The sequence below is a fragment of the Trifolium pratense genome, linkage group LG6 (assembly GCF_020283565.1).
Source record: "Trifolium pratense cultivar HEN17-A07 linkage group LG6, ARS_RC_1.1, whole genome shotgun sequence".
Lineage (NCBI taxonomy): Eukaryota > Viridiplantae > Streptophyta > Magnoliopsida > Fabales > Fabaceae > Trifolium > Trifolium pratense.
In genome coordinates, this window is record NC_060064.1 from 39446228 (window position 1) to 39462482 (window position 16255).

The 16255-nt window shown below is 33.1% G+C and overlaps 1 protein-coding gene across 1 annotated transcript; it reads left to right on the forward strand.

Annotated features, from left to right (window-relative positions):
• Positions 1–741: 741 nt before the first annotated feature.
• Positions 742–15951, forward strand: LOC123889745 (kinesin-like protein KIN-7K, chloroplastic). The gene is made up of 24 exons (XM_045939231.1): positions 742–1145; positions 1294–1562; positions 1673–1770; positions 3922–4011; positions 6189–6241; positions 6797–6862; positions 6936–6989; positions 7117–7176; positions 7538–7616; positions 7989–8056; positions 8641–8703; positions 8825–8929; positions 9467–9571; positions 9702–9809; positions 10769–10912; positions 11537–11719; positions 11802–11960; positions 12650–12868; positions 13459–13599; positions 13687–13809; positions 13890–13940; positions 14322–14369; positions 14450–14647; positions 15188–15951. The coding sequence occupies exons 2-24, from the start codon at positions 1312–1314 to the stop codon at positions 15749–15751; spliced, it is 3030 nt and encodes a 1009-aa protein (XP_045795187.1). The 5' UTR covers positions 742–1145; positions 1294–1311; the 3' UTR covers positions 15752–15951.
• Positions 15952–16255: the final 304 nt, after the last annotated feature.

Sequence of the window (16255 nt, forward strand, 5' to 3'; positions counted from 1 at the left end):
TGCAGTTCGATCTCCACAACTTCGATCGGGTGGAAGTTGTAAGCACTTGTTGTCATATTAGATTGAATATTAGTGGTAAAATAAATAAATAAATAAAAGTGAAACCAAATATACTCGCATATAAGTCACTAGATTTGGTCCAGAGATGAGAAATTTAAATAGTTTATATGAGGTCTAGATTCAATCCTCGTTACCATATACTCCACTCGGTCATTAACATAACAAGAGATTAACTTTTTAAATACATAAAAAAATTAATGTATTTATACTATATTATATTATAGACTAAATATATGTATTTTACTTCTTCTTATATTAATGGAGTATAAAAAAAATATTGTACTTGCATATATGCACGAGTGGTCTAATGAACGGAATCTATGAGAAAAACAAAAATAAAATCATAAATGTGATAAATAATGGAAGGAATATCAATATCATCATCATACTCTTATTTCTAGTGGTGGTAGTGTTTCACAATTCCAGATTTCATCAAAAACGATAAAAACTCCAACCATCATCTTCTTCTTCTTCTCTTATTATCATTATCATTATTATCATCACACGCGACTCTCGTGAATGAAGAAACTAACCAACCAACCAACCAACCCTACCTCTCTCTAAATTCGCGCTAAAACCGAATTAAAAACCACTAAAACTCATTATTAAATTAAACCATACTTAATTAACTCATAATAATTACTCCCTAGTCAATTAGTAAAAAGATTTGTCTTAAATTTACGCTAGTCCCACCATAGTCCACAAGTCAACAACACCTCGTGGTTTCTCTGTCTTCTTCACAGTTTCGTACCATCGCGTCAATTTCACGAACATAATTATCATTCATAATCACAACACTAATAAAGTTTAGTAGTATTCTTAAACACTGTTTCTTCAATTCAATTAAGGCATTCCATCACCATCGTTCATCGCTTCCAAGCCAAGGCAAAAATAACACCTCTCTCTCTCTCTCTCTAAGAAAAAGATTCTTTCTATATTCTTTTTCTTTCTTCTTCTCTTACTCACTGAACTCTAACTAACTTCAACTTCTTCACACTTTCCCTTTCTGGATCTGTTTCATTCTTCTCTTTCAACGCGATCTTCTCCTTTTTCTCAACAATGCGTCTCTGATTCTTTCTCTTCAGGTCAATTTTTCATTCTTATCTTATCTTCATATTCTTCACGCATTCAACTTTTCACCGAAGAATCAATTCAATTATCGTTTCAATTTCATGATTACGCATTTGATTATCGTTGAATTGAATGAAATTAGACTTAATCGTTTTGTTTTAGGTTTGACGAGAAGTGGTAATGGCAACGAAACAAGGACTGAAATCAAAACGATTTGGATCGATTGGTGTGACGAAAGGTGTGAATTCGCCTTCGTCTTCAACAACATCTTCTTCTAAACAGTTTCATGAAACCTCCAATGATGCTCAGAGTTCGCCGGCGTCTTCGTCAGTGAGAAGTAAGCCGCAGCTTTTTCATCCGGAAGTTGTGCCTTTGGAAGAGAAAAAAGTTAAAGAAAATGTTACTGTGACTGTTCGGTTTCGGCCTTTGAAGTGAGTGTTTTTGTTTTTAGAGTTATGTATAGTTGTTGTGAATTGTGATTGTGTTGTGTTATTGGCTGTTTATGTTAATTTGATTGAGGTGTGGTTTATGTGTGTGACAGTCCAAGGGAAATTCGTCATGGCGAGGAGATTGCTTGGTATGCAGATGGAGATACTGTAGTGCGAAATGAGTATAATCCGTCCATCGCATTTGCTTACGGTAAAATATGCAAAACTGATATTTTGGATAGGATTTTTGTTGTTTAAATTTATTCATTTGGTATTTAGGGTGAAGTATTGAGTGGTTTTGTTTTGAGGTTGAATGAATGTACATAATAGAATAGAATACTTATACAATGTTAGTTCACTTTGAAGTGATGAAGAGTTTCATGTTTACTTTTGAGAGTAAAATGTCATTGTCATGATAGATGCCCTATAAAATAGAGTTAAGAAATTATCACTTTCACATTGATTTAATTGATGAAGTTAGAACTTGGAAACATAATATTTCTTTGAGGAGGGGGGTTATGAAAGAAATTTTGTGTTGAGTGTCTCATAATGCATGGTGATATGATCTGAATATTAATTATAATTGGTGGACAACTTTCACCTTGCAAGTCAGTTTTATGTTGTGGCATTAGGCTAAACACAAATTTTAAGATGGTATGTGTGTTGGTAGTCCTGTCATGAGAGTGTGTTGAGAATCCCTTATTGCATAGCTGTATAACCTGGATAGTGGTTATAAGTGGGAGGAACTCTGACCTTTCAAATCGATTTTTTAGGGATGAGTTAGATCCAATCCAAATTTTAAGATTTTGTTAGAATGAATCTATCTAAAACAAAACTAATAAGAAATCGACTCATCAAACAGAAACAAATCAAATCTGCGTAGGGATCCATGTGCTGAACACACCCAAGAGAAGCAAAGTGAAAAGTCAATGCACCACTTAGAATAGATACTTCTTGTAAAATTCCGAGCTTTCCGTATTCTGACAAAAGGCTGCAACGTACAGCATTTTCTCTGCCAAATAACTTTTACATCATTGCTTCTGCTGAAGTGAAACATTTGAAATCAATAATCAGAAAATGCTCAAAGTTTTGAGGACACGGCCAAGGATCACCAAATAGTCTTAAAGCATGGCACCCTAAAATGTAACATGCTTCTGGACAAGGTAGAAACTAATGCACAACTATTTGAGTGTAAACAATAGGGAGGCTGATTCACAAGTAACATTAGTACTAATTATCTTGTTTAGCACAGATGCCCAAATGAAAGAATATCCTTACCCATACATAGTCCACACAATTTAATGCACGCCCCTATCACCTATTTTGAAGTGAGTTAGACTTAGTGGTCCAAACAAAATGAGAATTGTTCCTCCTTATTCCTTGATGAGACGTCGTGATTTCTGGATTGGCAATTTGGAAACCTCTTTTGAGGTAAATCGTAATGCCATAAGGAGGAAATCTCAATGGAAATATTGTAATACTTTTACTATCAGATTTTCCAGCTGACCAAATGATCCTTCCTTTTTTTTTTTTGACAAAATGATCCTTCTTTTATCTCCCATACCTGATCAAAAATTGTGTTACGATGCATCATCTAGGCTGAGGAAAGATTTTAGTTAGTTATCCCATTAGTTAAGAGACTAGTTAGGTAAATAGGGGAATTCATATTGGCGAGGGGTCATTTTATACAATTAATAGTGTCAGTGAAAATGTGGATCCTTTGTGAAGGATATATCCTTGGGGGGGAACTCTGTTCTCCATTTTCTGTTATTAGAGACTCAGAGTTCAATAATACAGCTCCAATCCTTTGGTTATTTCTCCCTAGTTTTCCATATAGTTTTCTTGGAGTTCCTACAATAATTTTGGAATCTTCTCAGTCATGTGAGTGATCCCTGTGTGGAATTCTGTTAGAGATGGATGGTGGGCAAAGATGCAAGCCTGGATCAGCAAATCTGACCCCCTAATGAAGCAAGTCACTTGAGGATATTAACATAGAAGGTTACCAAACCAAGAAAATGCCTTTCTTTGTGGATTCAGGTCAACCCACTTTTTTTTTTGACAAAAGGTCAACCCACTTTTTGTTATGTTAATTTTCAAGCAAAAAACACACAATCAAGTCGCATCCTTTTAAGTGCAGTCAATTTCATGGATCAGTAGTAGATTGTCTTTACTAACTGTAGGAAATAGTGAAGCAAATACTATTATGCTTATATATATGTGTGTGTGTGTGTAGAGAGAGAGATTATATAGAGAGCGAAAATCAGAATACACACACATAAATCAGAAACTTTATTTGTTATTCCTAATTATTTATCATTTTTAATGTTGTACATTAGATTATTAATTTTTCTTCTTTTTCCAGATCGTGTCTTTGGTCCCACGACCACAACTCGTCATGTCTATGATGTTGCCGCTCAGCATGTTGTTAGTGGTGCTATGGAGGGCATCAACGGTAATTAGCAGATTGAACTAAGTTTTTGAGATCGATTCAGCACGGACAAATCTTTTTTTTACTATTGCTTTGATTAAATCAGCGTTTTATTTTCTTCAATACATTACATTTTGGATTTCTGATCTGAAATATACTAAATCCAATTCTTAGGTATTGATAATAGGGTAAATAATCATTTACCCCCCTGCAAAATAAGCAAATTTTCGTTTACCCCCCCTATGCAGATTTTTTTTCTGTTTACCCCCCTGCAAAAAATAGATTCCCTCATTTTGCCCCCTGGTGTACAGCAGGACATGTGACTGTGCAAATTTGCTGACGTGGCTTGTACACGTGGAAAAAATCATTTATATTTATTTTTTAAATTCCATGTCACATAATATATATTTTTTTAAAAAAATTCCTACAAAAAAAAACGAATTTTTTTTTCCCAAAATTAAAAATAAAATTTCCTACAAATAATTTTTTTCCTACAAAATAAAAAAAATAAGATTTCGTACAAAAATAACTTTTTTTGCCTAAAATAAAAAATTAAATTTTCTTATTTTGTCCCCAAAATAAATAATTTAACGATTTATTTTCAAATATCTTTTAATTAAAAAAAATAGAATCTTTATTTTTGTCTGCATAATTTAGTGCTGCAGATATAGTGCAAGCTAAGGTTGCTGCACAATTTAATATCACATAAGAATTGAAGCATAATTTTGCTTTATTTTTTTTGCTGCATAATTTAATATATCACATATAATTTTGGTAGAAGAGGAAAACACAAATAAAACTTCTTCTTCTATTTTTTTTTTAATTCAAAGAGATTAACAAAAAAAAATAAAGTTTTGTTTTTAAAAATTAAAGATTATGTTTTTTTTGTTAATTCAAAGAGATTTGAAAATAAATCTTTAAAATATTTAATTTGGAAATAAACTTTATTTCGGAGTAAATTTTTATTTTGGGAGTAAAATAAGAAAATTCATTTTTTTTATTTTGGGAGGAATTTTTTTTTTTTAAATTCGTTTGTAGGAAAACAAATATAATTTTTAAAATTTTGTAGGAAAAAAATTTATTTGTAGGAATTTTTTTTTAATTTTGGGAAAAGAAAATAAGAAAATTGGTTTTTTTATTTTGTAGGAAAAAAAATTATTTTTTATAAAAAAAAATCTGACGTGGAATTTTTTAAAAAAATATAAATGATTTTTTCCATGTGTACAAGCCACGTCAGCAGATTTGCACAGTCACATGTCCTGCTATACAACCAGGGGGCAAAATGAGAGACTTTATTTTTTGCAGGGGTGTAAACAGAAAAAAAATATGCACAGGGGGGTAAACGAAAATTTGCTTATTTTGCAGGGGGGTAAATGATCATTTACCCTTGATAATATAATTCTGCATGGTTTGATGTTGCTTATTAGCTCTTAAATGGATACTATGTACATTCAAAATTATAGCTGTTGTTTTGACACTGGTAGATCCATTAAAAGATTTAAGTGCACTACGTGTGTAGTAAAAATATGCATAGTTTTGCAGCCAGGATATTGAAGACAATTTATAAAATTTCTGAAGGACTGCCATTTTGATACAGTTTGGATCCTTTTGTGTAAAAGTTATATGCTTTTGACTTTGTTGATCAGTCCTCGTCTTCTTATAATTGTCCGCAAAATAAGGTTGCAAACCTTGTATTGATAGGTAGTCAGATCATGATATAACCTAATTGGTTTGAGATTTGACATCTTAGCAATTAGTTCACATAATTGTCTTAGTCTAAAGAATACAGTAGGTTCAGACCTTTGTAGATTTCACGAGAAAAGAAACCTAGGTAACTTGATAGTTGTGGTGGAGGGGCTAAGGAGTGGAGTGATTAGGAGGTCAAGAATTTGATTTCAACTTCCAGCATAATATTAATAACAATACTAACATTTTCCGCTAAAAAAAACTTATGATTCAGACCATGGAATATTTTAGTAGTCTCGTGCTATACTTCACCTCTCAAATAGAATATAGTCAGTCATGCAATTTCTTTGATGTAGAAATCTGTTAGTTTAACTCTTTTCTCCTTGAAGTTGGCCATTCCAATTAAAAGTCATTGTGCGCGGAGAAATATTTGGCTGATGGACTTCTAGATTATTTTTCATTTGCCTGACATATTGGGTAATTAACAAATGAGCTTCTCTCTGGTTTTCATACAGGTACAGTATTTGCATATGGAGTAACAAGCAGTGGGAAGACTCATACAATGCATGTGAGCCCACTTATTTTCCGTCTGCATCTTGTTGATCTGTCTAATTTGTTACTTGTCTTGAATTTGGTAATTTAAGGTTGTTATTTAGAATATTTATCACTTCCCATCTCCTCTGAGAGGTACACAAGGAGTATTGGTATTTTGTTTAGATTATTAACAAGTGCACAGTAGCATTGAACTGAGGAAGCTAGGGATTTTAGCTAGTTAATTGTTATATTGTATTCGATCAAAATCTGCACGGTCTGCATAAAGCTCAAAATAATTTGTTCAAATCCACAACTTAACAGCTATTGACCTATAATGATAGTCTTGAATATAGAGTAACAACTTAACAGCTATGCTGAACAAGTTTAAGATTTTAAGTCCATGCTTACTTCTTTTGATCAGTTTTTCATATGACTGGAGACCATCGTGTTATGCAATGTTACCACATAAAAATTAATTGATACTATCAGTTATTGCGACAAGTTATGATAATATTGAGTTAACCTATGAATTTGGATTACTTGCTGATAATGTTAAGAGGTATTCTTGCTCATAAATTCATAATTGCAGGGTGATCAAAGATCTCCTGGAATCATACCTCTTGCTGTGAAGGATGCTTTTAGCATTATCCAAGAGGTATGGAAAATACTGGTCTGTTTCTTGCACTTTTATTTTAGGAATTATGCAATCTGATGTTTCTTCACACCAGACTCCAAACCGAGAGTTTCTCCTTCGAGTTTCGTACTTGGAAATCTACAATGAGGTATGCTTCTTCCTGATTTGTAGCTTTTTTCCTGTGTCGCTATGTTGATGTCTTCTACAAACATGAAAAGAAATTTTATTAATGCTGCTTTGTTCTTCACACTGTTATTCTCAAAACTACCTTTTAGGTGGTTAATGACTTATTAAATCCAGCAGGACAGAACTTAAGAATCAGAGAGGATGCTCAGGTACTGATCATACCTTTTCTCATCTCTTTTATTGTATCTTAGTTTTATATTACTTAATTAATAGTCAAGATTGTCTGCTCTGGATTACTTTAGTTGCCAAGTGCTAAAATGTTATTTTTAGTCAATTAAGCCAAGTAACATTTGATGCACAAAAGAAAAATTGGGTTCTAGATGATTTAGAGATATGCCAATATCTTGTAATATCTTGATATTGGTGAGTATTTTTGTTTATCTCACAGGATTAAGGTATTTTTTTTAACCATTAGAGTATCTAGAAAGATAAGTTTTGAATTTTCTTATGTCAAAAAGGTTATTATTTTGAAGGAAAGTCTGTATCATTTGTATATTGATTGACATGCAGGGCACCTTTGTTGAGGGAATAAAGGAAGAGGTTGTACTCTCCCCTGCTCATGCACTCTCTCTTATTGCAGCTGGAGAAGGTAAATGTTCCAGCTAGTTTTTTTCTAATTGATCAATTTAATTTTCTGGTCTGGTGTACTATCAAAGTGTTGGATATTTTTATTCCGTCTTGCGTCTTTTGTAATTAAGTAATGATGTTTATGTATTATAAAATTGGGAGTTACTATGAAAAGTGACACAATATTAGGTTATCTTTATGCACTAAAATAACAGGTATATTGTTTGACTACTTTTAATATGACATTGTCAAACAGTAGCTCCATATATAATATTTTTTGGCTGTTATTAAAAAGACTGTTTTTCTGGGTTTTACAATTCTGCTGGATGCCTCCAAGACTTTCTGTTCTTTCTTTGATGTGTTTGTTCTTGATAAAATTTTAATTTGACAACAGAGCACAGACATGTTGGGTCCACAAACCTCAACTTACTCAGCAGCAGGAGCCATACAATATTTACCCTGGTGGGTCTATACTATCTTAATGGACTACTCATATTGTTTCAACACATTGTTATTGTATTCTGTACTAAATATATCATACATGCTATATATTATACAATCATAAAAAAAATCATATGAAAGTTTATCCTCAAGGTCTATATATAGGCTAACTATCCAATAGAGCCAATCTTAATAGCTAACAAACCGGCTTAATGATCAAGTAATTAACCCTATTCTAAGACTGAAAAATATAATCCAAAAATAGAATAAAGCTCCCAAAGTAAATAATGGTTTAAATATCTTTTTCATCCCTACAAATATACCACTGTTGTGCTTTTGGTACTTGGTTTGTTTTAGTCTCTGTAATATGTCGGCCATATTGATTTTAGTCCTTATACAGTCTATATTTGAGGGACTAAAATGAATATGGTCGTCCATGTATTATGAGGACCAATTCCAATATAAACAAATGTTACGGAGACTCAAAAACAAAACAAGAAGGGTGAAAAGTGTATATTTGTAAAGACTAAAAACAAAAAGCGATATATTTATAGGGCCGAAAACATTCCTTTTATTCTTTTTAATTTGTTTTTATTTTATAACAGACCATAGAAAGCAGCCCATGTGGTGAATATATTGAAGGAGAAGCGGTAACACTGTCACAATTGGTAATTATTTTAAACTTAATGGCCGAACTTCATTTGCTTTGTACACATGATCTCTACTTACAAGCTTTAACATGGGTAATGATTTCAAGTGTTTTTGTTTATATTGTATATGTACATGCAGAACCTCATTGATCTAGCAGGTTCAGAGAGTTCAAAAGCTGAAACAATTGGCATGAGAAGGAGAGAAGGATCTTATATCAACAAAAGTCTTCTAACTCTTGGAACTGTGAGGTCTCAAACCTTTCTTCTGAGTATAATTTAGAGATGTGATATATTATGTATTCCTTACCGAACTGCTTGGTCCTTGATGTGATATTAGTGCCTTTATGACGCGATGATCTAGATTTTGATCCTTGCCACTCCACTTTTTGTGGTAAGAACTATAAAGTTGAATTTTAGCACATGATAGGTGGGCCTATGCGTTCACCCTTCAAGCCCAAAGGGCTCTTGCATGAGAGGGTGTGTGTGTTAGTGATGTATTATGATGAATAAAATTATTCACGTTTCTTTACCTAAAATCTTAAGCTTTTGTAATAATTGTTTATTGACAGTTAGGGCTACCAAGTGGATTGGTTGTATATTGGACACTAATAAATGGCTCAAAACAAATCAGTTTTTATATTTGTTTTAGACTTTTATTAAGTCCTCATTTATTCATGTACCAAAAAAAAAAAAAAGTCCTCATTTATTCTGTTGTATTCAGTGGACCTGTGTGCTTATACCTGAGAATATGAGATTAAGTGTAATTATCTTTGTTGCACAGGTTATTTCAAAATTGACCGAAGCTAAAGCTAGTCACATACCATATAGGGACTCCAAATTGACTAGAGTGCTTCAGTCTTCTCTTAGTGGTCATGGGCGTGTATCTGTAAGGCTTCCATGTGTAGATTTTTGTCTTCACATTAATTTGTGAAAAACAAATTTAATAATACAAATCTTTGTGGTAGACCTGCTATATAAGTAGGCAAGTATGATAGTTTGTTGTCATCTAAATGCAGCTCATTTGCACAGTAACCCCTTCATCAAGTAGCAGTGAAGAGACACATAATACATTGAAGTTTGCTCACCGAGCAAAGCATATTGAAATACAAGCAGCACAAAACAAGGTAAGTTAAAACTACTTTTGGTTAAATCAGAATTTTGTTATTGCAAAATAAAAGAGTATAACTGGCACAAAGTACAAAGTATATGATTCAACTCCAAATCGTCTTTTACATAATATCATCCCACAGCTACATAAGATACAATTTTCTGATCAACAAGTACCTCAATTTCTGTAAATAGTAAAACTAGGGTTTTGAGTGTGCATCACTCAACTGCTTAGAATATATACATAAGAGGTACATGCTGCATACATTAACATAGTCGTTGTACACTAATTACATGCACTATTTCGTAAGCACAGATTTCTATGTGCTATATATTAGAATATATTTCGTAAGCACAGTATTAAATATCTTAGAATATTTTGATACTATTATATTGGAGTATTTTAGTTTACGTCTAGGATAATATTACTTAGTTATGATCATGATTTGTTTCCGTATTTTCTTATATATTAAAGTGTAGGGCTCTTGCATGTCCTTATTTCTGTAGTGTTTAGTCTTTTGTATCAAGTTAATATCAAGCTAGTATCCAATTATTATCAATAACATTCAAAATTCTATTCTTATTATTTCTCTCCCTTTTATCTAAACTCATATCTTTGACATGGTATCATAATTTGGTTCTATCCTTTGGGTGAGGTTCAATATGAAGGTGACTGGTTTTACCTCAAGATACAAACTTAAGCCCCTTGATGAAGCTGAATGAGAAACCAAGTCCTCAATATTACCTTTTCAGATTATAAAGAAGATTGATGTCTGATGAGGTTGCTTAGAAATTAAAACTACCCTAGATTCAGTTGCTGTGATTCGTTTCCTTATGTTTCTTGAGCATTTCTGCTTGTAGATATTTTAGCATGCTGATGACTGATGTTTTTCTTGTTTGTGATCCCTTTTATTATATATGATTCTATCCTTTATGTTCCCTTTCTAATTGTTTTGAATATATACTAAATCTGCAGATAATTGATGAGAAGTCACTTATCAAGAAATACCAACAAGAGATTCAATGCTTAAAGGAAGAATTGGAACAATTAAAGAGAGGCATTGTCACAGTTCAGCCGAAAGACACTGGGGATGATGACATTGTGCTCCTAAAACAAAAGGTAGGTATTGCTATATATAAATCACAGCCTTCTATGTTGTTTGTTTCTTGGGACATTTTTTTATTAAAAAATTCTGGATTAAAGTTAGAACTCAAAATGTGAATACTTATTATTAGAATTTGGGTTGGGCCTCACTCAACCCTATAGAACCGGCTTGTATGGTGAGGATTGCCTCTACTTATAAACTCATGTTTAGGCCATCTCATATCTGATGTGGGACTCTTAACACTTATATCATGCGTCCAAAAAGTTGGTCATAAATAGAAGTTCACTTTGTTATGCCCTCCAGAGAAGGGAGTACTGCAGTGTACTAGTATTTTTAAACATTTTACAAGTTGAGCACTAATAAAAATTGCAGAGTAACACAAATATGTAACTTTTGTATATAATTTTTGTTATTGACTTTCTAGCCTTCATTACTGGTCTGTAACCACTGGCAGTACCGAAATGAGCCCGCATATATATCAAAGGCAAACAGTTAATTAGTGTTTTTTTTTTGTTAGAAAAAACTCTAATAATGTACGGATTTGGAAACAAGATTTATTTAGAATTGTGTAGTAAATTTACTGGTTTGAGTTTATTGTAATTCTGATTTGAATGCTTTTCAATTGTTACTGTTTAAAGTTAGAAGATGGTCAAGTTAAGTTGCAATCCAGATTGGAACAAGAAGAAGACGCCAAAGCTGCTTTGTTAGGCAGAATTCAACGATTGACTAAGTTGATTTTGGTCTCCACAAAAGCATCACAGTCAACGAGATTTCCTAACAGGCATGGTCCTCGTAGAAGACATTCCTTTGGAGAAGAAGAGGTATTTTTCATTTTACTGTTTACCACCACCCCCTACATTTCTAGTTTTATATACGTTTTTCGTTATAAATTCTTGTTTGCAGCTGGCATATCTTCCATACAAAAGGCGGGATTTAATCTTAGAAGAGGAAAATATTGACTTGTATGTTAATCTGGAGGGAAATGCTGCATCAGCTGATGATTCTCCAAAAGAGGAGAAAAAGGCAAAGAAACATGGACTACTAAATTGGTTGAAATTACGTGTAAGTTGTCCATTGCTGTTTGCTATTTCTAATGATAGGGAATTACGATTTATGAGAATATGATTGAAATGCATGCTACTTTTCCAAGTTGTATAGCTCGCATATTTATTGATTAAGAAGATTGATTTGAATTGTTCCCCTTTCATCTTTTATTATTATTAAACCTATCAGACTTATGTGACTGATCATCTTAGCTGTTGTGTGCTTCTCCCATTCTTTACCATCCTACTTTTTTTGGTAATTAAGAACCTAAAATCTTCTTTTAGATCATTATATTAAAAATAATGTAACAAGTTGGTTCAGCAATGTTTTTTTTTATGTATTCATTGGTATTATTCGGCAATTCTAATGAAAATTTCAGAAATTGCAACGAATTTTGGTTCTTTATTAGGAATTATTTTGATTATGTTATAGGGAAAATTGACATTTCAGAGTTTTAAAACTTATTTGACAGTATTTAACTACATAAAATTTCAAGCTTTCTCTAGGACATGCATTTGTTACTGGATTATACTTTTTGTAAGTTATTAATAATCTTTTAGCTCAAGTAACATTTTGATGCATGCTGGGTATGTGTGCATGGTTTGGTACCTTGTTGAACATCTTACATAACCCTAATAATTTCATTATAGTTACTCACAATGTGAATTTTTATTTCTTTAAGTTCGTGTGTTCACTATTTTTATCAGAAACGCGAAAGTGCCTTAACAGGCACCAGTGATAAATCCAGTGGAGCAAAATCTACTAGCACACCGTCTACACCTCAAGCAGACAATGGTAACCATGTGGAGTCGAGACTTTCCCATTCTCTGGCTGCAGAAAGCTCTCCATCTGCTGATCATATATCCGAGGCAAGAGAGGATAAAGATATTCACGAGGATAGTTTATTGGGACAAGAGACACCTTTGGTATTTAATGAACTTCTGTTTTATGTTTTTTGTTGCTGGTTTGGAGAAAAATTCGAAGTTATAATATTTGTAAAATGCTATTCACTTTAATATTAAATTAATCAGGACAAAAAACATACTGTACTTTCTATACATATGTTTTGACGAAAACTGGTGAAGTGATTATTGCCTCAACCCATAAGTCACCCGAATTCTTTCAACAAACAACTTCAATTATGCTAGTAACTCATGTATTCTTTAGCATCCAGTGTTGTCCTCAAGTGTAGTTCCGTGCATAAATGTTCCCTTTCTTACCATAGAAATTTCTCAGTGTCCAACGTTGTGTGTTTGTATGTGTCAAATTATTAATTGCTTCTTTTTTTTTTAATATCAACTATTACTATTACATATCATCTGATAGTCATTAGACCGAAAAGAGTTGCCACGCATTATCTTCAGTTAGAGAAATATGTATCAAATCTTTGTAAATTGTGAAGATATAACTTTTCTAATCTAAAAACGGAGAAATGTAACCGATATGTGGACTGTATATTATGTGTTTATCTATATTTTTACCTTATTAGATGTCACTTTTGTTTTTTGATTTCTAGACAAGTATGAAATCGGTTGATCAAATTGATCTTCTGAGGGAGCAGCATAAAATTTTATTGGGAGAAGTAGCTCTTCATTCCAGTGCATTAAAGAGGCTGTCGGAGGAAACAAGAAAAAATCCTCAAAATAGTCAGATTCATGTTGGTTACTATCACTTTTCTTTTATTTGAATTATCATTGTAGCTGTTTTGCCTGAGTTTTTTTTTTTTTTTTTTGCAATAATAAAGGTGGAGATGAAAAGGTTGAACGATGAAATTAAGGAAAAGAGTGAACAAATAGATTTGCTGGAAAAGCAAATGTCTAATTATTTCATAGCTTCAGAGCAGACAGATCAATCAGGAGTATCACAGGTATGCTGACTTGACATCCTTGTTGCTTTGTTTCACTTGTTTGCAATCCAACTCAATACTCTGGTTGTTTTGTACCACAGGCTGTTGCTGAGCTAATGGAACAATTAAACGATAAATCCTTTGAACTTGAGGTAACAGTTATTTTCCCTTTGAACTTGATCAAATTAAACGATAAATGCCGGATGGAATTCAATGTCTTATTTTACAAATGGAAGGCCAAGTCCATTTTATTAGACTTGAATAAAACATTTTTTAATGTTATTTCTTGATAAATACTCCATATTTTACTGGCAATGAACCTTTCCTAATACTAAAAGAAAGTAAAGCAACAAATTTCTTGATATAATTGATATTTTGAAAGCTATGCCTCTAATCATGCAATATAGTAATGTTCTTAGGCATCTTATCTGTTTCAAAAGCTAAAATTACTAGCACACGAACATGTGGCCTTACTAAGGATTATTTTCTGAGGAGCCCGATATTAACTAAGGCACAATATTCTGCTAATTCAGGTCAAAGCAGCAGACAACCGTGTAATTCAAGAACAGCTTAATCAGAAGGTTTGTCTAGCTTTATTTTTTATGAGAAATCCTATTCTTTTTATCATGTTTTAGCTAAGTGTGAAATATGACATTATCAGATCTGTGAATGCAAAAGCCTGCAAGAAACAGTTGCCTCTTTGAAACAGCAACTGGCAGATGCAATAGAATTGGGGAACATCAGCCCTGCAGCCAATCATTCACAACGTTTCCCTGTAACCAAGGACTCTGATGGGGAACTCCACTTTGATAAAGGAAACATGAACAGTACCAATGAAGGGATTCTTTTGCAAGCACAGGTATACTTTTTCACCTTGTGCTATCCTAATCAGGTGCTCTTTAAGTACTTAATCTCTCTTTCCTCTCTAGAGGAGTGGCTACGATTAGTCAATAACTTTCCAGCAATTTCCCTTAAAGGCTGCCTACAATGTACTTATGATACAACAGTCATGGCAAACTACTTGCTATAATAACTTCATTATTACGGTGCAAGGCTAATAACACTCTCCTTCCAACACTCACTCTATGATGAGGTGAAATTTATGTTGATCCCACCACTGTATGATAAGGTGCAATCTGACATTGTTTATATCTCTAACTCCCATTTGGGAATGTTTTCTCCCAAGTTCTTTTCATTTGTGAAGCAAACCTTTTAAATTTTGAATAGTAATTAAGTTGCAAGTTTTACAAACTAAAAGTGATGACGAGAAATGACCAATTGGTGATGTTTCTACTTGCATTATGTTGTACCGTTAGTTAACAACATCTTCAAATGGCATAAAGTGTTTCGTATATAGCTAAATTATCATTCCATCTAATATAGTGCACTTTTTAATTAGGTAAATGAGATAGAACAGCTGAAGCAGAAGGTGACAGAACTAACAGCGTCAAAGGACCAGCTTGAAGTTAGGAATCAGAAACTAGCAGAAGAGAGTTCATATGCTAAAGGGCTGGCTTCAGCTGCTGCTGTTGAGCTTAAGGCACTGTCAGAAGAAGTCGCCAAACTCATGAACGATAATGAGAGATTAGCTGCTGAGCTAGCTGCGTCCAAGAATTCACCTACTCCACGTAGAACTAGTGGAACAGTCCAAAATGGGAGAAGAGATAGTCATGGTAGACTTAGACGAAATGATCAGGGTGGTTCAAACTCAGATGTCAAGAGAGAACTAGCCTTGAGTAAAGACAGGGAACTTTCATATGAAGCCGCTCTTTTAGATAAAGATCAGAAAGAGGCCGAGCTTCAAAGAAAGATTGAAGAGTCAAAACAAAGAGAAGCATATCTGGAAAATGAACTTGCCAACATGTGGGTTCTTGTGGCAAAGCTAAAAAAGTCACAAGGAGCAGAAAATGAGGTTTCAGGGTCTACTAATGATAGTTTGCAATTGGATGGTTTTGATATTTGATGTGATTTTGTATAGTGCCTTTTGAGTTGATCAATTATTACAATTTGCTTAAAGTAGGAGTGGCTTGAGGGAAAGATGTGTGAAGATTGTTAGCAGGAAAGTTTGTTTTTCTCTTCCCCCTCCATCACAATCCTTTTTGGTCCATAGCTAGGGATTCTCATTTGTACATCCAAAGTTTCAAAGAACTCGCTTATCGCTTCCTTTTCCTGGCCTTCTTTCTTTCTAGCGCTCCTTCAAATGTTGTGCTGATTTGGTCCCTTTTATGAGCATAGCTAATTTGGTTTAAGCAGAGTGTTTAAAACATTGAAAGTAAGGCATCAAATTTAAATGTGCATTCACACGGAATTTCCGTTTTCCCCGTTATGCCTCTGATAAGTGGACATCGTGATTATTAATTTAACTAAAATTAAGAGATTTAGCTTATGTGGATAATAATAAATTTCATTAGCAATTGTTTGGAAGAACTTAAAATTCGAATTCTGAATGAAAATTTGTTGACTTGAA

Bases quoted from the DNA above. Each gene is read 5' to 3' on its own strand.
- LOC123889745 (XM_045939231.1), top strand. From the start codon at position 1,312: ATGGCAACGAAACAAGGACTGAAATCAAAACGATTTGGATCGATTGGT. The intron at 6,242-6,796 runs GTGAGCCCACTT...TCATAATTGCAG, and splicing joins GGAAGACTCATACAATGCAT to GGTGATCAAAGATCTCCTGG. The intron at 14,370-14,449 runs GTTTGTCTAGCT...TGACATTATCAG, and splicing joins AAGAACAGCTTAATCAGAAG to ATCTGTGAATGCAAAAGCCT.